This window comes from Fundulus heteroclitus, chromosome 18, assembly GCF_011125445.2.
Source record: "Fundulus heteroclitus isolate FHET01 chromosome 18, MU-UCD_Fhet_4.1, whole genome shotgun sequence".
In the NCBI taxonomy this organism is placed as follows: Eukaryota; Metazoa; Chordata; class Actinopteri; order Cyprinodontiformes; family Fundulidae; genus Fundulus; species Fundulus heteroclitus.
In genome coordinates this window covers 37,878,884-37,901,681 of record NC_046378.1, presented here as the reverse complement: position 1 = coordinate 37,901,681, position 22,798 = coordinate 37,878,884, and the positions used below count along the sequence as shown (strand labels likewise).

Here is a 22,798-nt window from a genome sequence, read left to right as displayed (position 1 = left end):
ATGTAATGCCGTTTTAACATCATTTAACTACACAATGCAACGCAAAGTATCATTTTTAATCCAACACTGAAAAAACAGTCAATATCTTGAAGGGTCGTGGCGTCGCTGGTTGAGAACCATCCAAAGTTTCCAGCTGCGCAGGAATAATAATCTCTCAGTTTTAATCCGCTCCAGCAGGAGGAGATCCAAACCCCGGTCCTGAGGCCATTTCAGGGCACAGATGTGTGACAGAGGACAGGTTAACACGCTGTATGTTGTGTGGAAGTGTGAAGATAAAGCCTTAAATTGGTGTATGCTTCACTGTAAGTGGAGCAGCATGACGCAGTTTAAACCCATGAGAACATTCTGGTGGGATTTATGCAGCGCTGCTATGATTATCGGGGCCTGTTGTGCTCGGATGATGTTTATGTGTGCAGAGGCGGCCTGGGTTTAAGTGGGGGAAGGCCCAAATAGTAGGGATTATTGCCTGACTCTCCCTCTCTTAGCCTATTTTCCAGCATCAGCTTCAGTCCCTGACGCAGTTCTGACCGGCAAACATGAGCACAGCAGGTGTTCATCGAGGATTCCTCAGAAAATACGGTAGGCGTCCACCTAATCTTTCTTTTAACAGAAATACAGGGTCTTTAGACGTAAAATCGTTGTCTTTTTTGGATTTAACATTGTGCTTGGACCTCCTATACGAGGCCACTAGCTTATCTAAATATAGATCGCTGTTTTTGGCTTAATTGCTGACTGCTTACCAAATAAAACAGCATTTTTTCCACATTAACGCCGTTGTTTCTGTTTGCATTCGGTAAAAATGCTGGTGACCTTTATCTGATTCTTAAAAACTCTGAAATTCATTAGAAGAATCTGATCTTGGACTTGTCTTGCATATTAAAGCCAGAATTTACTGCACAAAGAGGCAAAAACTGTGGTCATGATTCTCCAATCCCAGGCTGATTCTGCACAGATGGCTCGTGGGAAAATTTCTCAGATCAGCACTTCAATCGAGGCTTATTACTCAGAGAATTATTCCCAGATGTGTTTGTACAGAAGGACGAGGGGTTTGGATGTTAAAGCCAAGCCGTGATTTCATGCTTGACATCTGTTTTCTGTCCTCTCCGATATTATTTGTTAGTTGAATCACGGTGGATTGCTGTTTACAGCTCATCTTCCTCACTGGATCGGGGTTTCATAAAGGATTAATGCTCCATCAGCTGTTGGATTAGTTGTTCTTCTGAGTGCGTGAATGCAATACAATAAAAAGCTATTTGTTACTTTAAGAGCTCTGCTATGAGGGCTAAGATGGGTCCCATTACTCACCAAAAAGCGTTTTTTTTTTCCTGAATTATTCTTGAGAATTTTTTAAATTACAGGTTCTTTACTGAGAGGTATTTTTCATTTTAGCATTTTAAAATGTCATTAAAGCACATTGTATTTGTTGTTCTAAGCCAGTATCCTCTCAGTAATGTAAATAGGGAAACTATATTAGCAATAGTCATTAAAAACTTTCCTTGGCTGTTAACAGGGCCACGGGAGGAGGACACCCTTAATTCTCAAGGCCTATTGCCGACGCCTCACCTTCTTGGCACTTTCCAGATTGGAAAACTGCCAAAGCTCCTTTTTTCTCCTCTGCCAATCAATTAATCAACGGCTTTAATTAACTGATATGTTGCTCTTCAACCTTTAGCACGCACGTGTCAAACTCAAGGCCCGCGGGCCGAATCTGGCCCGTCAAGGCAATTTATCCGGCCCTCAAGAGCCAAAAAAGACACATCATGTCATAAAGTGGAGGCTTATATCCTTTTAAAGTGTATAAAGTGGCTAAAACTGAGCCTCCTGTGGAGAATGTTGATTTTTTTTAACTGTGTAGTAACAGCATCCTGCCACTAGATGTCAGTTTTCCCACAACACATTAAAACAACCCAGAAATGTCCAAAAAGAGAAAAAGTGATGCAGAATGATGAGTTTACAGTGTAACTCACCCCAATATCAACTTTCTTTGCAGATAAACTGTATAAACAGAGCCTAAGGTGCTACTTTTATATTTCTATGTAAACTGAAATGAAATTAAATCAAAAGTATCATCTATACAGGTGCAACCGGCCCTTTTAGTGACTTCATGATGCCAAAATGGCCCCATATAGAAACGAGTTTGACTCCCCTGATCTAGAAGCAGTAAAAGGGCAGGGTTAGGAGACTGTTTTTCATATTATTTATGAGCCCATCATTGTACAAATAGAAAATAATTACAAGTGTAAAATACTAGACAGCTGGGCCCTGTGGCTTTATCCCAAGATAAGAGTGTGCATGGCAGCATGACTTAGGTTTGCCAAGATGAAACCTAATGATCCACAGGGTTTGAGGAGCAGCCCTTTGGACAAATGGATTAATGATGGTTGCAATGGGAAAGCTCCATGTTTCAAGAAAATCAAGCATCATACCAGAAACCTCACATACATCTATGAGCACAGTGTTGGAAAAGTGATAATTTGGGATTTTTTTTTTTGCTACCAAATGGGCTGAGCATGTTAAGGTTCTTGATTTGATGATGATCTCCTCTGGATAACAGAGTATTACAGAGTTAAATGCAAGGTAATTTTTTATTTTATTTATTTTTTGCACTGAAGCTTCACCCAAGCAGGGCACCAGCAGCATAATGATCTCAACCACAGCAGCAAATGTACAACAGAATGGCTGAAGACAAAAATCCAGGCGTTGCAATTATGGTCCAGATCTGAGCCTGAGTGAAATGAAGCGGTAGGACCTTAAGAGATGCAGCTCAGAAAGACATTTCAATAAATCTTAGTGAAGTAAAGCAGCGTGGTAAAACATTTCTGATAAAGCTGCATCATGAAATTGTAAAGTGTGTTTGAACCATCATAAAATCTTTTTTTCTTCAGTTTTTTACATGAATAAAGGTCAACAGTCTTAAAAAAAAAAAAAAACACACAGCTGGACCTCCCCTTTGTGCTGAATACGAAATGTTTTCCATTTTCATTCAAAAATGAAAACGGAATGAAAAGTATGTCAAAAATTCACACGTTAACAGGTAAAGCTGACTTCTCTATGTCCCATCTTTCCTCCTGCAGGGGGCTTCATGTTCAAGCAGTGGAAGGAGAAATACCTCGTTCTTACTGGGGAGGGAAGCCTGCTGGTGTGCCGGGATGCAGAGTCCCCCCCAGACCAGGTGGTGGCGCTACAAACCAACTGTGAGTCGATTGCTGAGGGACGAGAAATCCTCGACCTGCCCAGGTTGCCCCCAGGGGGCCGGAGGGATTGCTGCTTTGCCCTCATCCTGCCACAGAACAAGTTCCTGCTGCTTCTGTCCGACAGCCCTGACGACTGCAGGTGGATGTCAGACGTTCTTTGTCCCCCTCACTATCACACCTTATCAGGCCTGTCCACAGACCCGTGCTGTGGGCCTTTTCTCCTTTGCCCCACTGACTATCACACTGTTTACTGCACATGTTTGTCAGGCTGAAACAGTTTCCCCGCTGTAGTTGTTATCAGCCTGGATCTGTGTCAAAGATAATAACATCCCTTCTTTACCTTTCACAGTCTTTGGCTGAAGCTGATCAGGAAAGTGAGAGAGGTCAGTCATTTGTTTTGTTCTTTAAATTTATCCTCTTGCCTCATTAAACCTGATGTCTTAGGGCAACTTTGAACTGCCAGTAACAACATTGGTGCCTTTAACAATCAGAAAATGTGAACATCCTGTAAACAGCTTTTCATAACGTGCAACCAGGGGCGGTTCTAGACCAAATTTACCAGGGGGGCCAAGGTGGGGCCAGTGTTTTTTCACAGGGGCACAGAACAAAAAAAAATTTAAAAACAATAAAATGGCAATATTTAACTGTATAATAATATTAAGTGAGCCACTTGTGGCACTGGAACTGCAGGTTTCAGACCCCTGATCTAGCAGTTGAAAACTTTGCCCCCTGCTCAATACGGCTAAAGCTAAACGTGAAACATCTTAAGTTTTAAATTCTTTTTAGAGTAAAGCTGTATAGGTAAAAAATAATATTGGTCAAAGTGACCAATCAGTTATGGTTTCTTTGCAATTGCAAATAATTATGAGAAGTTTATTTAACATCATGCTTTTAGTACAGGGGCCATAACAGGGGCCAGGGCCATTTCTACAGGGGCATGGGCCCCTGTTGGCCCCTGTCTAGAACCGCCCCTGCGTGCAACCTTCCTTCCTTATAGTTGCACAGTTTTGGTTACATAAAGTAAGAATCCTGGATTTATGTCCGGTTAATCTTCCTTTTTTTTAGGCACACAGAGCAGAGCTAAAAGAGGTGACGTGGTGTTAGAAAGGGTTCATTTTTCACTCTCAGCTCAAACAAACAAAAAAGAGATCTTATGCTGAGGCAGGTGACAGATTAAAATTAACTTCCCATTATCTGGCGCACCCGCATCTTTTAGTGCAGGGGTGTCCAAACGTTTTGGCAGGTGGGCCGAAATTGTCATGTCAGAGGAACTCGAGGGGCCAAAAAGTGACGATTTTAATCTTTTACTTGCTCGCACAAATATGATAATTTTAAAAAAACAAATTAATCAGGTTTTCTTTAGGAAATGACTGTGTAAATCATTGTAGATCCACAGGTAAAAATTTTTTTTTTATGTGTCGTATTAAAGGTTGGTCATCCAGTTTGCTAAATACTTTTTAATTATTTAATTTGACTCATTCATAATGAATACATATTATTATTAATAATAAACTGAACTCTTTTTGGATTTGGGTCAGTTATTTGAAAACACTTAGCCAATTTTAATAAACTAATTTAAAGCCTATTTTAATGCACCAAAGTCTGCATTTGCGTAATAAAATGTCATGGCTAATTTTTTATTATGTAATTAAAGACAATGTGTGGTTATTAAAAGATTAATGCCTTCTACTACGCATCATATTTTCAAAGTAACCCTTTTGTAATAATTTTTGCCCTGATTAAAAAAAAAAGTTTCCATCTGCATTCAGCCACCTGTACTTGTGGATCAAACATTACTTAAAATGTATTTGGGGGGGGGGGGGGCACTCAAAATAAGTACAAGGGCCACAAATGGCCCTTTGAACACGCCTGTTTTAGTGCCTTCTACTTTTATTCAGAATGGACCGCTCCAAAGTTGAAAAAGTCGACTGGGTTTTCCCACGAGGTCCCAAACCGGCCCTCAGTTTAAGACCCAGCATAGAAGTCACACTCAGGAAGAAACATTGCAGAAATAAACAAATTGTTTGCGGTTTAGACTGTTTGGATGCCGTTAAATCATTAAAAAACACACAGCACAGTACAACCATAATTATAGGCTGAGTATTTTTATTATAATATTGTCATTAAATGCTGACAAGTTAGCTGTGTCAGTCATGAATTGAGTAAATCTTAGTTTTTTTTTAACTTCCATATTGAACGTTGTTCAGGTTCTTAGTAAAATGAGTGTAATCTCTATCTCTGACATTTAAAGCTAATGCAAAGACTCATTATTCTGTTTTTACCATTTTTTCCTCAATGTAGTCTAGAGCTTCATTTTTTAGTGAATATTTCAAAATTATAAGATCAGTTACTGCCTTAAAAGAACATCCAAGACTGCTTGAAAAGTCAAGTGAATGGGTTAAAACTATGGTTACATTTTGGAATACATTTTTTATGTTCTGCTAAATTCCTCTGAGAATCATTTGGGTTTGTTTTGAGATGTTTTTTTTCTCGGTGGTGACACCCACTGGTCAGGATGAGGGCCGCTAAAGACGTGGTTTCCAGTGTGCGTTAGTAACTAGGAGTGAAGAGCTGCACTTTGTGAACTTCCTGATAGTAAAGAATAACAACAGTCCAGCCCTGAAGTAACAAATGAAGCTCACGGTCTACAACAGACAAGAGGCGCAGCAGCCAAAAGAAGACACCTGAGAAATTGGACCCGTCCAGCTATTTCTCAAAGAAGTCCTTTGGCACATAGATGCAGCCAGTATCACTGCACAAACTTTGTCTTAATGTGCATAAATGGAGGTTCTGTAAGATAATGTCATGTGTGAAAGGGATGGAGGATGAGCTTAAAAAGCAACCAGCATCAAATCAGTGGCGCGTCCAGAAGTGTTTCATAAGGGTGGCCAGATGGAGCCACTTAAACCCTTGAGGGGGCATTGAAAATAAAAGCCATAATTCCATGATTTTATTCTACTGTTGTATTAAAGCTGCCTGTAGACAACTATCACAAAGACTTTTGTCGTAAACGCCTACTAATATCTTTTGGTTTTTAATGTTTTCTTTTTATTTTTAATGTTCTTGATCTAAGGTGCATAGACCAATAACAATACAGTTAACATAGCGACCCCTGGCCACCCCTGGTGGCGCCACTGCATCAAATGTTTTTTTTTTTTTTTTGAAGGACAGTTTCATTGTTTCTGTTATCAGAAACAGCAAAAAAAAAAAAAAAAAAAATAATAATAATAATAATCAAGGATGAATGTTTCTAGCATTTTAGTTGATGTGTGATTTACTGAACGTGATCACAAGCAGAGAAAAACTATTGATATAAGGTGTAGCAGCTCCACAGCACTTGAATTACTCGGCCAGTCTCGACGAGGACAATTTAGCTTTTTATTTTCTTTGATGAAGATCCATCATGATCATCACAGTCACCACAGTTACTTCAGTCACCGTGAAAACTAAAACATATACAAATATTAGAATACAAGACATAAACTTACAATACAAACCATAAAACAAAACGTACCTCGCTGCTTTCACTGGGGAACACTAAGTGTTGATTTCTTTGTGCCAAACATCTTGACAGTTCAAGTCTTTCATTGGTACAATGATTCTACCAGCTTTTATAGGGCATGCCCTTATTAGCTACGGCAGCCCGTGAGGTACATAAAAAAATAACATTACAAAGTGCAAATACCTTTAAACAAAACAAAATATAAACCACCAACAATTTTAATCAAAACAGACAAACATCCATAAACAATCTGCGACATTCTTAATTTAGAAAATTCACTTTGAATAATTTACTTTAAACAGTCTACAAATTTAAATTATTCATGCAATTTATTTTAAATAGCTCACTGTCCACTACATAAGGGCTGGGCAGGAACTAATATACCATCTAAACCTGATGGTGTTATATGTTATTGTCTTTAAGTGTTAAAGATCATAATGTATTTAAATATTATTAGATTTAAACGTGAACTGTACTTTGCGATTGTGCGCTTCAGGAGGTCAACCATAAACTATAAACTAGTTTGCTTTATCCTGAGTGAGGTGAAATCATTTTTCTTGTAAAATGTAAACATGGAGCAGCATCTTTTAGAGCGTACAGTAGCCTTTATTAACTTTTGTTTCCTAGGGTATGATGTCACCCCTGATCCTTCAGAGACAACAAAGCTTCAGTCCCTGCATCACAGATAGAGAGCCTCTGCCCGACTCATCCAGTGATAAAGACCCCGGCTCACCCAGGGTTGCTGGTGCGACGCCCCCTCTGTCCTGGGTCCCTGAGAGGGGCGGCTCATTGAGAGACAGAAGGCAAGGTCAGCTATCAGCTCGACTCCAGTAACCACAGTTCATCTTAGCTTTTATCCGTCCAAACTCACACTGTGGCATTGATTCATGTCATGTGTTATAATGTCATCCTGTGATGAGTTCAGGGTCCCTCTGTGGTAACAGGATAAGTCAGTGTTTGAATCCTGGTTGCATCAGGAAGGGCATGCGGCGTAAAAACTCTACCTTAGCTGTTAGCATCCGCACTTTTCAGATTTTCTTCTTTAACCAGAGATGATGATGGTACTCTGAAAGAGTAAGCAAAGCAAAGAATCAAAAATTGAAATGCATATATATATATATATATATATATATATATATACACACACACATATATATATATACATATTGAAAGGTGTAAAAAAAACAGTCTTTAGGGTCTGCTAGGAAGATCAGTACTATTTAAATATGAAACTGTGCAATTTTCTTAAACCTCAATATACAGAACTGTGCAATGAAACATTCCTGATAGTTAAGAGTGTGCAAAAAATGTGTGTTGATGTTGACATTGTTTAAGGAGGAGGTCAGTTGGTGCGGCTGCAGGACGAGATTTATGCTGTCTAACAATGTTATGGCATATTATTAAACATGTAAATAAATAGTGTAATTTATTTTATTGAAATAATTTATTTCTCTCTCACACACACGTACAATCCTGATCCTTTTCTACACACCAACAATAATTTCTGCATGCAGTGCATCCACACATGCATAGAGAGTTTTTTAACGGCCTGGAAAAGTGTTCTTTAAATTTTCTAGGTCATTGCAGTGTCTTACACTACCCTGCTTGCTACTAGGGCTGGAGCTTAAGACACTTCAAACACAACTGTTTTGCACAGCTTTTTGCATGTGATGGTACTCTGTAACTCCAGGGTAGTTAATTTGGCAACATGACTCAGCCTTAGTTGGTCAAATATAGTGATTAAAAAAAGTAAAAAGCATAAGATTATCATCCATCTGTCGAATTTCTGCATTGTTCACACCAAGTAAAAACCCATCTTCAGAACCAATCTCAGCCCAAAATGGTGATCTGCACCACATGATCTACTTTCATTAGTGATCCCCATTTATTGTAACCGTAAACTGCAAAAAATCCGGTCAAAGTTGCTCCCTCTGCGTTTACTCCTGTCAGCTCCTATGCCAGCCCTGAGTAGGAGAGACCCATCCAATATGGCGGCGACGCAGAATAGCCCCCAACATGTAATGAGGCTTCTACTCTTTATAATGTCTATGACCAGCACGCTCATGAAGCTCCTCTGAACTTGAAATTGTCCATGCGTTGGTCAGATTTGTTGATTCTTGTTCAAGAACCCACTTTTTTTTTTTTTTTTAAGAAATGTGGTTTATACGACGTTGAAGAATTTGCAGACACCTGTAGGAAACGTAGATACTTTGGGAACAAATAGAGGAAAATTGTCCAGTCGCACGATGAACCTTGATGACCCCGAGGTTCACCAGGATTACCAGCTTCAGCTGTGATAATTATCAATAGCAATGACATCCTACTACCGAGGGGTGAAAGAGTCAAGAAACATCTAATTAGGTCAAATAATTTAATTATGTTTTCATATTCATATAAGCAATTGAGCGTAACAACTGCATATGTACCACATTCCTGCAATTTGCTCAGTTTAATGTAATTATTGTTCTTTCAGAAGAGTATGTCACCCAATTTAGAAAAAAAAAGATTAATTCCATGCTCATTACCTATTTTTTTTTATTTCTATTATCAACCTGTTCTCCTGCCCTTTAGTTCAGGACAAACAAAGTATTTATAATATGTATCTCACTTGCTTTTTGTCACAGCTGCTGCACCGCGGCAGCCTCTGCGGAGCGCCTCCATCGCCCCGCCCCACCGTGTCTCTGATTGCCTTCGCCATGGCAACAGCAGTGATGCCCGGGCGGTGAGGGCGGTGTGTTTGCTGATGGGTGGGGCGGCGGCCTCGTCCGCCCTGGGCTACCTCAGCTCCTGCTCCCCCACCTCCTCGCTGGCCGCCGGGGCCCCGGAGATGGGCCAAGGCTCGGGGGCCTTCTCGGATCTGCCGACGGGAGGCTCCTTCCACGCCTGCGGCCAGGACGTCGACCCCCAACATTTCAACAGCTTCGACTTCGAAGCCGACTCCGACTTCGACGCATTTGATTGCGGAGGATTTGCCTTTTGATTGCGAGCAGAAAGCAAAAGGAAAAACTGTCTAAATGGCCAGTTTTCACAGCATAATCTCTTTATCGGTGTTCCTGTGTAATACGAGGTCGTTGCTAATTAATTATTTAATTAACTTTACATCTGATGTATAAATTAATGAAGGTGTTCTTCCTGGCTCCGCGCCCCGTGCTCCTGAGGTAAATAATTAATGGTCTTGACTCTGCTGAACACTGAAAGTGTGTGTTGTTTCACTCTTTCAATGCCACCAACTGGCCTGACATTAGCAGGGCGAGACATTTGACTCCAGACGTACAAAACCACCTTCATGAGAACATTTCATCTCCAACCTGTTACTATCAGTGGTCTTTCCTCACTTGTTTTCTTGTAACTGTGTTAACGTACTACCGTGCTGACGTGATCTACAAACTCCCGTTTACATTTTCACCTGATTTGGTCAGAAGACCCTTTACCCACAGTGGGCACAAGGATTTATCGCTGAATGATGGAGAACTGTAAATAAACCCTACAACTACGGCGACTCTGTGCCTTTTACTCTAGTCTAGTTCAGTTTCTAATCTGTTTGCGGCCGATTAGAGCCGCAGTGCAAACAACAGGCCAATGATTGGAGAAGAGGGGAATGATGCCACAGACGTGCACATAAGAAGAGGAAGCTGTTTATAGACCCTGAATGAATGAGTCCGGACACAGTCGGACGCTTGTGTCAGTAATGATAGGAAAATTCATAACGAGAGGCAGTGAAGAGTCTACAATCAGTCTCTGGGTCTTTGTGTCTTTGAGGGGTCAGCACAATCATGGGGCATCTGAGTAAACTCGCTGCTCTTATGGGATGCTAATTAAACCAACCACCATCAGTGTGACCTCATCTGTACAAGCAGGAGTCTTCACAGCGTCCTGATCTGGAACATAATGTGTCATTAATGTATCTATCTATCTAGATAGATAGATAGATAGATAGATAGATAGATAGATAGATAGATAGATATAAAATATCGTCTCTGCATGTGGGGGCAGTGGGGTCTGGCCCCACCAGATGTCGCTGTGGAGCTCTATGTTCACAATAATCAGTGGGACAGGATCGTTCTTTATACAGTCATATTGTAAAAATGACAGATTCCCTTACCAATAAAATTCTGTTATAAACATTTGTGTCTATATATCTAAGTCTGCCGGAAAACTGACAAGCTCTGTAGGCTAAATCCGCTTGAGGCGCCTTGATATTGGGGCTGGGACACCAATGTTTGTTTAAATAAGGAACATCTGAAATCGCAGTGCACATGTCCAACACAGTAGACAGCTGTGGGGCATAAATACTACGGAGCCAAGCTCGGATCGTCCAATCAAAATGCTGGAATTGCACACCTTACGTTTATGTTCTGCCGAATAGTGTGCGACCATCTAGTGTTGGTTGGGCTTGCTGGCTCGTTAAGGGATTGATGGGAATCTTTTCTGTTCAATAAATTAACATTAGTGAGCCTTTATTTGTAATTTTAATCTATAAAAATGTAAATACATTTAGTTCATATAAAATGCCATTTCCAATTTGTTGGTTTACGCTAACTGATTTGTTTAATTTAAATCAATCAAAATAATAAAAAAATCTATCTATCTATCTATCTATCTATCTATCTATCTATCTATCTATCTATCTATCTATCTATCTATCTATCTATCTATCTATCTATCTATCTATCTATCTGTATATATATATATATATATATATATATATATATATATATATATATATATATATATATATATAGATAGATAGATAGATAGATAGATAGATAGATAGATAGATAGATATGAACTCTATCATATTTCTCCAATTTTAGCTTCCCTTCATTGGCTTCCTGTTAAATCAAGAATAGAATTTAAAATTCTCCTTCTAACGTATAAAGCCCTTAATAATCAAGCTCCATCATATATCAGAGCTCTGATTACCCCGTATGTTCCTAACAGAGCACTTCGCTCTCAGACTGCAGGTCTGCTGGTGGTTCCTAGAGTCTCTAAAAGTAGAATGGGAGGCAGATCCTTTAGCTATCAGGCTCCTCTCCTGTGGGACCAACTCCCAGTTTTGGTCCGTGAGGCAGACACCCCGTCTACTTTTAAGACTAATCTTAAAACTTTCCTCTTTGACAAAGCTTATAACTAGAGTGGCTCATGTTACTCTGAGCAACCTTTATAATTTTACTGCTATAGGCTTAGGCTGCTGGAGGATATCAGGATCTAATTTTCTCACTATATTGAGTTCTACTGTTCTTCAATTATGCATTATGTGTCGTCATTTCAGCTTTTAACTTTCTGTTCTCTCTCTTTTCTCTTCATAGTAGGTACACCTGGTCTGGCGTTCTGTTAACTGTGACATCATCCAGAGAAGACGGCTCACCCGCTACTATCATCTAATGTAGAACAGATTACTAGATCAATGTGGGCTTCTGTGCTTTTTTGTTTCTCTTGTTGTGTCTCTGCTCTGTCTTCTGTAACCCCAGTCGGTCGAGGCAGATGACCGTTCATACTGAGCCCGGTTCTGCTGGAGGTTTTCCTTCCCGTTAATGGGGAGTTTTTCTTCGCACTGTCGCTTCATGCTTGCTCAGTATGAGGGATTGCAGCAAAGCCATGTACAATGCAGATGACTCTTCCAGTGGCTCTACGCTTCTCCAGGAGTGAATGCTGCTTGTCGGGACTTTGATGCAATCAACTGGTTTCCTTATATAGGACATTTTTGACCAATCTGTATAATCTGACCCAATCTGTATAATATGATTGAACTTGACTTTGTAAAGTGCCTTTAGATGACATGTTTCATGATTTGGCGCTATATAAATAAAATTGAATTGAACTGAATTGAATTGAACCCTCATGCTCCCAGGCCTCAACCAGAGCTTGAGAAATGGAGAGCCACCCACCTTGTTCAGGTGTTTAATGGGTGGGTGAGAGAGCAGGGTTTTATAAATATATATATATATATATATATATATATATATATATATATATATATATATATATATATATATATATATATATAGATAGATAGATAGATAGATAGATAGATAGATAGATAGATAGATAGATAGATAGATAGATAGATAGATTTATTATTATTATTATTTATTTTAATAAATAAAACTGGTCATTTTCCAGTCCATTTCCCACCCTAATCATGCCGGCCCCCTGTAATTACACTATGCTCCCTCTAGGGGACGCGCCCCCCACTTTGGGAACCGCAAGTTTAGGTCAGACTTATATCACTCTAGTTTAGGTTAAGGTTATCTGTCATGGGTTTTACGACAGTGGGGGATGCTAGTCAGTTGTTTTACAGATAAATTTGCCTTTTTCTAATGAGCAATGCGTCACAGATGAAAAGTCCGAAACTTCCTGCGTGGAATTGAAATATGGCAGCAGCGCTCCGTGACTGGCCGCAGATGGGTCCCCTCTCTTGAGGGGAACTACTGTGTTGCTTTGTTCACGGCCCAAGCTGGCAGTGATTTAAATATATTTTTTGTCCCAAAAGTTGTATTTAGAGACGTATTTTTTTTTTTCCTTTTCCGAGCTCAGCTGACTAACTTCCGGTTGTAAGAACTTCAAAATAAGGCAAGGAGAGAGAGCCTAAAAAGTCCGTTTTACCCGTAAAGAAACAAAATAGGCAGGTATAGGTCTATAAATATCATACTTAGTGCCAATAAATCAATGCTTATTGCCTATTTTAAATCCAAAAGAACATAAAATGTAGTTAAAGCTCTGTGAATAGTTCCCTAATGTAATGTAAATAGAAATGTAGGTGCAGGAACTTAATGATTCGCTGAACAAAACATTTGAACAAATTATTTTTATTGCACTGATTCTAGTATATTACTACACTGAAAAGAACTGTGGTGTCCATCACTAAATTGGATTAATTTTAGAGAAGTAGAAATTTCTCTGGCAATCAAGCAGTAAACAACTCCTAAGTGGTATTGCTGCTAATTGTGGTTGTATCAGTTACCAAGTGATTTGGTTTCATTTCTTTTTTAACTACCAACCATCATCAACAAAGAAGTGTGAAATACGACAGATGATAGTACTTTGCCACGACTGAGGAACTCAAATGTTAAAGTTTATGCCAGTAAAGCAAAAAGAAAAAGCTTCTTCTCTCTCGACAGACTATGGTACCATATATGAGTTTATAAAGATCCATCCAAATATAGAACCTCTGAAACATTGTGCTTTGAAGTTGAGAGCAATAAAGTAGAGATATTAGTAGAAAAATAAACACAGCATGTTCAAACAACAACCCCATGCTAACAGTCAAGCATGGTGGTGGAGGGGTGATAACTGGGGATGTTTGCAGTACCTGGGCACCTTGCTGTCAGTCAAAATTCTCCACTCTACTTAAACTTTTAACTAATGTAACTGATATGTTTAACACTTTTCCATCTTGAAGACATTTTAGCAGTTAACTTACAGAAAATGTACTTCATGATATGGCTCTGAGAATTAAAAATGACTTTAAAATGACTCAGGAATACTGTTTGGGATTGAAGTAGCTGAACGCATCAATGGAAATGTCCTCAGATGGACTATCATGCCACCAGGTTAAAGGTAACTACTTTTACTTTATTTGATTTTATTTTATTCTTTGAGCAAAGTGTTGCACTTTATAGATGGTCCCTTAACGCCCTCGATCATCCTCACACCTAGAAAGAAAACTGTGTTGTTTGTTTCAGATGACATGCTGTGAATTGGTGCTATATAAATAAAACCGAATTGTATTCAGTTGAATAGAAGAAAGTTTGTTTTATTAACTAGTCTTATTTGGATAGAAATGAACTTTCCGTAAGTTTGAGCTGGCCTCAAACCCCAACACATTTAGCTTTGAACTTTTGGATTATTTATTAGTTGGAAATGTAACAAAAATCTCTCCAAATTTAATAATTTGTGACGGAGAACTGTATGTTTTTTCTGGTTTTGTAAGCTGTTCTTTTGTTTTGGTAAGCTGGTTCTTTGAGCATGTTTCTTCCTGCAAACTTCCTGAAGTTTTTCACTGGTAAACAGGTTAAGGTCCAGTCTGTCAGATCACATGGGCGTCACCGCGCCCAGCTCCTTCACACATAAATAAATCCTCCACAGGGAGCCAGACAGCGCAGAGATTGCTGCAGAACAGAGAGAAGCCTGCCAGCTGTGGAGAGCATTATGGAGTTTTATACTACGCTGCTCCTGGCAGCCCTGATAGGTCTGGTTTGGTTCTTCTCTGTTAAAAGCCACCAGAAGTACCGTCTGCCACCAGGACCCAATCCCTTTCCTCTCATAGGAAACCTGCCTCAAATAGACAAGAATGCGCCTTTTAAAAGTTTCCTAGAGGTGAGTTGGGGAATTGCATTCATTTGCATTTTCATAACTAGTCATTGCAGCTCATTCTAAGGGAGGTTCAAGGTTGTTGTTTTTTAGTTGACTTTTTGCACAGAAAAAAATCAGATTACATGTGGAGTTCCAATGCTTTTCTTTTCTTTGCAAAATATGTAAATGCTTAAATGCTCCTTTTTGTTTTTACGTTTAGTTCAGTAAGCTCTATGGTCCTGTGATGACCTTATACCTGAGCTGGCAGCGGGTCGTTGTTCTGGTTGGATACGATGCCGTGAAGGAAGCCTTGGTGGACCAAGCAGATGACTTCACAGGCAGAGCTCCTGTGCCATTTTTTCACAAAGTCACTAATGGATTCGGTAACCACTTCAGTCTAACTTTATTTATTTTATTTTTTTGTGTTAATAGTTGTATCGTTCTCTTTGCGTATTCAAAGGCCCTGTTTCTGCTTGACAGGTCTCGGGATCAGTAACGGGGAGCGCTGGCGTCAGCTGCGCCGCTTCAGTCTGACCACGTTACGGGATTTTGGGATGGGCCGTAAAGGGATGGAGGAGTGGATCCAGGAGGAGAGCAGACATCTCAGGGCTAGCATACACAAATTCAAAGGTGTGGTGTCCACATTCCTCACAGCGAGAGCTTAAAACATGTACTTCCACATTTTTTAGCATTTAAAATTGCCTTGTTATCATGCTTTTATCAACATAACTGGAATTCTACTTCTCAGCAGGGAGAGGCCTCTGAAATGCTCTCAAAAAGATGCATATAAAGTTGCATCAGGCTAAAATTACATGAAACACAAAAGGAAGATAGTCATGGTCATGTTTGTACTCCGGTCTGGGTCTGGATAACCAAAGTAAACAAGTCATCTTTTTAGGAAAGTTTGGTTTATTTGCTCACTGCACCTCTTTCACTTCATTTTTTTTTATTTACAGTCGATGTTGATTCCTTACAGCTTCATTCAAAACTAGGATTTTTTTTTTTTTAATTGAATGTTTGGTTTCAAACTAGAAGGCCATATGTTACTCATTAAAACTCAACATTTAGAGTAAATAAACATAAAATCTGCAAAGCTAAAAGGCTACAAGTCATTGTGAAATTAAAATAAATAGATAAGATAATTTAAGATATTTCTGCAAGATCAGCACCATCGGAAACACAAATTGAATCTTTGTGCTGCCACAAAATCAACCAAAAACACTCCACAACTCGGCATATATTTCAGTTTTATCAAACTAGCAAATCGGTGATTCGGTCTGCCAACGTATAAATGGTACGAATGAGATCTGGTTGTAGGTTGGTGACAGTTATTATAATTCAGTATAAGCTAATGATTGGTTCTAATCCTGACTGGTTTGTCACAAGGATATATGCAACAGAACATCAATTGTGGGTGTAAACAGGTTTTTTTGGTGCCACACCCTTAAAGTCCAAAAACTGCTAAATAAGATTAACACTGCATTAAAACGGGTTTTAGCGGTTAGAACAGTTCAAACTTGAGCAAACATATGAGGAATATAACTGAAAAGGTTTTTCTCCCTTTCCTTCTGAGAACAGTTTTTGTGAAACGATTCTGTCGGAATCTTGTTTTTTGCCTCCAGGCGAACCTTTTGACCCGTCCATCCTTCTGAGCCGCACCGTGTCCAACATAATCTGCTGCCTGGTGTTTGGCCAGCGCTTCAGCTACGAAGACAAGCAGTTTGTGAACCTTCTCAGCCTCATTTCTAAGATGATCAGGTTCAATAGCAGCCCCATGGGCATGGTAAGTGTGTGTGTTTTTTTTTTTTTTTAAATGTTTGCTTTCCTTTTGGACCTGTTTTGCAATGAGATACACGTTGTAAAAACATACATTAGCTCTCATTAGTGTACACACCCCTGTTAAACAATTATCTTACGGTTGAACTGAAAAACAAACAAATCTGTTAGTAAAGGAGAACATTAAAATGTAAGCCAGTATCACAGGTGTGCACACACTTACCTTTGTTGAATCATTTTTTGATTAATCCCTTAAGACCGAGGGTCCGTTTTCCAAAAAATGCATCCTCGTGCTTTATAAGGCATTTCTAAACCTGTACAATGCCTAAACTACTAATCTTGTTATCAACTACCATAAAGGTCCTGGAGGATGATGTGGAGATGAACATTTCAGAGTTAATTATTCTGAGTAAATGAGATTTAAATGCCCAAAAAATAAATTTTGCCTAAAATAACAGATGTTTACATACACAACTTCCTAATTTTGCTGTAAAGAAGGAAATAAACCCAATAAATTGTAATTACAACATCTTGGTTACACCTGTAGCAAGTTGTTACACCTGGTGTCCACACAACAAGCAATTGAGAAGTTATACATGTTTAGACCCCTACTGTACCATTTTGGCACAATTTTTTTTAAAATCTGGAATTTATTCTTGAAACAGAAAATGTGGAATGCTATTATATATTTGAACAGATACTTTTATAGAGGAGTCTCAGATTAAAATCTGGACATATGATCAGTGTGCATAGGTCTCAGCTCGTCCACTACTAGCATGTTATCTTTGCTAAAGAGATCAAGCCCCCCTAAAATGGGGCTTAAGGGGTTCAGTCTTATTTGGTGGGAGTCCATACGTATTTCCTCATCTTAACAGTGTGCCTGCTCTACCAAGCTCCGGCTTTTCAGATCCATCAGTAATCCCAGATCACTGTGGTCCTGCTAACATGTTTCACTGCAGGTTTGCTCTTCCTATAATGATGTGCTGTGTTATTTTTTTCCAAACATATCTTAATGTACGCCAGAGGTATAACCAAAACATGTCGTTGGGAGATTTCAGTCAGACCTGGATTTTTATTTTTTTATTTTATTTTTACTTTTTGGATTAAAATGTTTCTGTGTTGTCGCCCTGCTCCCTAGTATTGTCAAATAACTAACACAACCAGTAATAACGAGACATTACTGCGCCTCCTTCAGTGATGCTTTCCCAAGAGGCTGACAGTAATACAGAAACATGCCATTAGCAGTCACAGCGTCATGAGGTTGTGGTTGAGGAATAGGACCGAGATGCAGACAGGAACGTTGGATGGACATAATGTTTAATAAGTTAAAACAGGGAGCTAACAAGGAAAACAGGACAAGGAACATGGGCAGAGTCAACAGGGAGAGTAATTGGAAATATGGGCATGTTAACGGGAGGATCCAGCAAAAAACAATGAAAAACACTGTTGTGCTATTGTTACACACTGTTCTAAGTTATTTAAAGTTTAATAAATAACTCTCGGTCTGTTAGGTATTGTCCAGTGATTAAACAGCTTATATGGGGACAATAGTTTAAAGGAATGATGCGAGTACTGGCGTTCAGAAAGCTTAACAGCAAACTCTGCACACATATAGAATAAATGAGTGACAACTTCTCTTCATGTTCAAATTTATTACCAGAAATAAATGAACATCCAGAGAACATCACTATAGAATGCTGTTTATCTGAATTAACACCCTATTTCAATCAACAAATCCTCTCTACTAGGCTAGTAAAGCTTAGCTAAATCTACTTAGCAAAATTAAGATAAAAAGAAGCTAAGGAACTATTTACACACAAAAGAAACAAAAGGACAAAATAAAATGGTTGAAAACCATCGTCAGAATGATTCAGTGAATCCTGGTTCACTGCAGATCTAAGTTAAAGATGTTCAATGCTTAAGAATATGGAATGAGGTTAAATTAGTTTAACTAATTTAGAACGACATTTCGCATGTGTTTCAACCCATTCACAATGCAAATCTTGAGTTAAACCAAAACAATATTTGATAAAAATAACATTTTAAAGAATGATTTGCTCAGTATAATCTGTAACTTTAGGACACTTGCTTTTATTAATGCAATTATTCCTCCTGAAAGCTAGAGGTCACTGTAGCGATCGGTTGCTTGTTGGAATAATCCTAAAGTTATACAAAACACCATTAAATCGACATTAATCTTCCATATTAATGCGGTAATAACGCTTACAGCATTATCCAACGATGGTGGTGTGAAAGGAAAACAAGCATTATGTTTAAAACAAACTGTAGTTGCCTTGACTCGGTGGTAGCACGAATGTTATCCGGGAAGCTAATAGCGCTATAGTAGCGGACATTAGGCGCTAATTTAAAAAGACCTTAAGCTCCATTTGGTCGTAATGAGCGGACCGGAAAACACAAAAATTAATATCCTATGACTGTATAAAACCCTTATGGAAATAAAGTTTGTTAGAACCATAAAACCCACACTCAAAACCACATCAGCATAGCTTGTTTTAAAAAAGCAGGCGGTAGCTATGCCCGTTAGCTCCATGTGTTTTGAAAACACAGCGAAAACACATTAAGTAAACCATTCCAAACTTTCCCTGTTTATTTCTCTGCAGGTTACTAGCAGGTTTGTTATGGAGCTAAAACAGTGACGGCTTGCAGTGACATTGAAAAGAGATTTGACATTGAAAAATCAAACATTGAAAAATTAAACATCGAAAAATCCCTTGCAATGACATTGAAAAGAGATTTGACATTGAAAAATCAGACACTGAAAAGTCAAACATTGTTAGAAAGTAAAAATTTATAATTCTCATTTTTTGCTGCAGTATTTTCTGGTATTTTTACCACAGACATTTTCATTGTCACTGCAGAGCTCACTACATTGTCACTACAAGCTGGCACTGTTTTGCCATCGGGGGCGGGGCTAAATTGAAGGCCACTTCATGGGCGTTCCATTTTTTTCTGCTACTCCTCATCATCTACCTCCTGTAAGTGGTTTAGCTCCATGTCACTACAATCATTAGCTGTCTAAGCTAATGAAGATAATATTAATGAAAAACAAGACCGTTTCATGTGGTTGAGTAGTAGTACTTGACCGGAGCCTTCCATAAGTTCACTACAGGTAGATGAGTGCATCACACACATGCACACCTAACTCTGTAAAACGTTCACATTTCCTACTAATGCTGAATTTCAGCATGCTTGATAATTTTTTCTCTGGGAAACAAAAACGCTGCTTTACTTCCACAGATGTACAACATCTTCCCCTGGGCCATGGAGCGGCTTCCTGGCCAGCACCACACTGTCTTCGGCAGGGTTGATGAAATCAAAAACTTTGTCAAGATCAAGATCCAAGAGCACAAAGAGACGCTGGATCCCAACTCACCGAGAGATTATATTGACTGCTTCCTCATCCGAGCTCATCAGGTTGGGGGAATCATGAGGTTTTCTTGTTTCATTCAATCAAAACTTTTATTAACTTTTACTTTTATACACTGGAAAGCAAAACCTTTCCTTTGTAAATCAGAACAGCGTTTAAAGGGATTGTTGGGATTTGTTTAATTTTAAACCTCCGACCCAAAGACAGATAATAATAATAATAATTCCTGTTTAAATATCTTTTAATTTAATCTTTGTCCTGTTTTCTTCTCAGGAAAAAGATAATCCCTCCACTGAGTTCCACTATGATAACCTGTTTGCTACGGTGATGAATTTGTTTCTGGCAGGAACAGAAACCACCAGCTCCACCATCAGATATGCTCTCAACGTGCTGATCAAACACCAGAACATACAGGGTGTGTGTAGACGGATGCTGTAACTACACAGGCTGTTAAAACCAGAGTTTAACTGTCGGCCATTTTTGCTTCTCCAGAAAAAATGCAGGAGGAGATTGACACTGTGATTGGAAGAGAGCGATGTCCACGCATGGAGGAACGGAAATCCCTCCCGTTCTCAGACGCCGTCATTCATGAGGTCCAGCGTTTTCTGGACCTCGTCCCCTTCAGTATCCCTCACTACGCTCTGGAGGACATCTCCTTTAGGGGTTACACCATCCCTAAGGTACTCTCCACTCCTAGAGATAAGCACCAAATGGTTTATCTCAGTAAATGTAATTGTAATGAGGCTGTCAGTGTTGACCCAGACAATCAACACATTAAAAAGAATTGTTTTAAAAATACGTCCAGATCTTAGTTAATGCAGTAAAATGGTAGCCTCGTGAGACCATCCTGATCTTGCGAGCTTTCAAGGTTTCACTCGCAGATCAGTCTGGCTACTTTCCGTTTAAAGAAAATTTGGAGCCGTTCACCAAACGAACGTCCAATCAGCGTTGGCTTTGAGGCGGGTTGAGGTGTGACGCAACGGGAAGCGCGACAGTTCATTCTAAAGAACATGGCGGCTTCAGCCGATGAAACTAGCGTTAGCGTGGCTATCGAGCAAGTTTTATCGGAATTACAGAGTATTTCTTTGCTGAGCTAACGAGCCTTTACCTGCAGCAGCAAGAGTAGCTTGGCTTGTGGTTGTGTTTTCTTCGTCGCTCTGTTACGAGCGACGACGAAGCATGTTGACGAGTACGTCATATGCTTCGTTGATCTGATTGGTTTATTTGGCCCGTCTATCACCAACATAGGCCAATCAGCTAACCAGTATTTTCGCCCCTTCCTAAAATTACTTCAACAGAAGGTTTCCAGATGGATATGCGGAGCAAATCCATCTGGCTTAGTCAGGTTAGTGAAATGGCGCTAATTTACTCAATAATTGGTAGAAAAGGCCTTTTTTGATAATGAACAGCTTGAAGACGTCTCTTGCGTGGAGAAACTAGTCTCATGAGTTGCTCTGGTGTAATTTTTGCTCACTCCTCCTCATAAACTTTATTAAAAAAATTAAAAAGGTGACATCACATTTCTCCAATTTTAGCTTCCCTTCACTTTTATGCGTCTGCAGGGAGCAGTGATCATACCCTTGCTGCACTCGGTTCTTAAAGATGACAAGCAATGGTCGGCTCCCTCTTCCTTCAACCCTCAGCACTTTCTAGACCAGAATGGCAACTTTAAGAAAAACCCAGCATTCCTTCCTTTTTCTGCAGGTAAAACTGCTACCACACAGTTGGTAAAAAAAAAAAATCAGTTAGCATGCACAATAAACTTATTTCTGCTTATGTTTGTCTGTCCTCACAGGGAAAAGAGCCTGTGTCGGCGAGTCTCTGGCTCGTATGGAGCTCTTTATCTTCTTAGTGGCGCTCCTGCAGGACTTCACCTTTTCTTGTCCCGACGGTCCCGACAGTATTAACCTCATTCCAGAGTACAGCAGCTTTGCCAACGTGCCTCGTTGTTACAATGTTATTGCAACACCTCGGTGAAACGATATAGCCGCAATTTATTTTTTCCAAGGATCTATTTTAGCTTGATTTTTTTATTCCACTATCATGCCTTAGTCCTGTTTGTTAACTAGTTGATCCGACGTTACAAGATTATCATATTGATAAAACAACATTAATTCCTATGCAGTTCTGAGTCCTGTCTGCTCATATATATTGTCCTTTCTGTAAATATCAATGCTCTTTTGTAATACAATTGCTAAAATAAATACCAAAATGAATGAATTTCGGTGTGAATGTGTGTTTTAACACATAATGTTCACCATGTTTTCCATGAAGGACCAGATGGTTAATAGGTTTTATTTCTTTCTTTTAAAAAGGTTGAAATGACCTATAACTGACAACTGGTCAAGGAACAGTGAATAAATCTGAATTGAAGGCAGCTGATGCGTCTCTAATCTGCCTTTGCTTTGAGGTGGAAACTTCAAATGTTACCAAAAAACGCTTTCTTCCTGCTGCAACCAGGTTACTGTGAAATGAAGCACATTAAACATAAGCCTCTACCCTACACTAAACCTTGTTAAACCGATCCATGCCGAGCTCGGTCCGAGCTTGGATCAGTTTAATCAGATGAAGAGGAACGCTCTGTCTGACTCCCTTTAAGTTTTGTTTGTTTGCTGGGCGATGTGTTCTGGAGGGAGAGATGTG

General features: G+C 39.3%; 2 protein-coding genes across 2 annotated transcripts; both read left to right on the top strand.

Annotated features, from left to right (window-relative positions):
- Nucleotides 1-311: 311 nt before the first annotated feature.
- Nucleotides 312-10,195, top strand: LOC105933058. The gene is made up of 5 exons (XM_012872430.3): nt 312-579; nt 3,075-3,333; nt 3,544-3,577; nt 7,324-7,504; nt 9,321-10,195. The coding sequence occupies exons 1-5, from the start codon at nt 537-539 to the stop codon at nt 9,674-9,676; spliced, it is 873 nt and encodes a 290-aa protein (XP_012727884.2). The 5' UTR covers nt 312-536; the 3' UTR covers nt 9,677-10,195.
- Nucleotides 10,196-14,450: 4,255 nt separating this feature from the next.
- On the top strand, nt 14,451-22,375 carry LOC105933085 (cytochrome P450 2G1). Its single transcript, XM_012872463.3, has 9 exons — nt 14,451-15,015; nt 15,212-15,374; nt 15,472-15,621; nt 16,614-16,774; nt 20,026-20,202; nt 20,429-20,570; nt 20,648-20,835; nt 21,718-21,859; nt 21,951-22,375. The coding sequence occupies exons 1-9, from the start codon at nt 14,848-14,850 to the stop codon at nt 22,130-22,132; spliced, it is 1,473 nt and encodes a 490-aa protein (XP_012727917.3). The 5' UTR covers nt 14,451-14,847; the 3' UTR covers nt 22,133-22,375.
- Nucleotides 22,376-22,798: the final 423 nt, after the last annotated feature.

Excerpts from the sequence above, each read along its gene's own strand:
- LOC105933058 (XM_012872430.3), top strand. The coding sequence starts at position 537 with ATGAGCACAGCAGGTGTTCATCGAGGATTCCTCAGAAAATACG. Across the intron at positions 3,334-3,543 it reads GACAGCCCTGACGACTGCAG|TCTTTGGCTGAAGCTGATCA; the intron begins GTGGATGTCAGA and ends TACCTTTCACAG. Across the intron at positions 7,505-9,320 it reads ATTGAGAGACAGAAGGCAAG|CTGCTGCACCGCGGCAGCCT; the intron begins GTCAGCTATCAG and ends TTTTTGTCACAG.
- LOC105933085 (XM_012872463.3), top strand. The coding sequence starts at position 14,848 with ATGGAGTTTTATACTACGCTGCTCCTGGCAGCCCTGATAGGTCTGGTT. Across the intron at positions 15,622-16,613 it reads TAGCATACACAAATTCAAAG|GCGAACCTTTTGACCCGTCC; the intron begins GTGTGGTGTCCA and ends TTTTGCCTCCAG. Across the intron at positions 20,203-20,428 it reads TCCTCATCCGAGCTCATCAG|GAAAAAGATAATCCCTCCAC; the intron begins GTTGGGGGAATC and ends TTTTCTTCTCAG.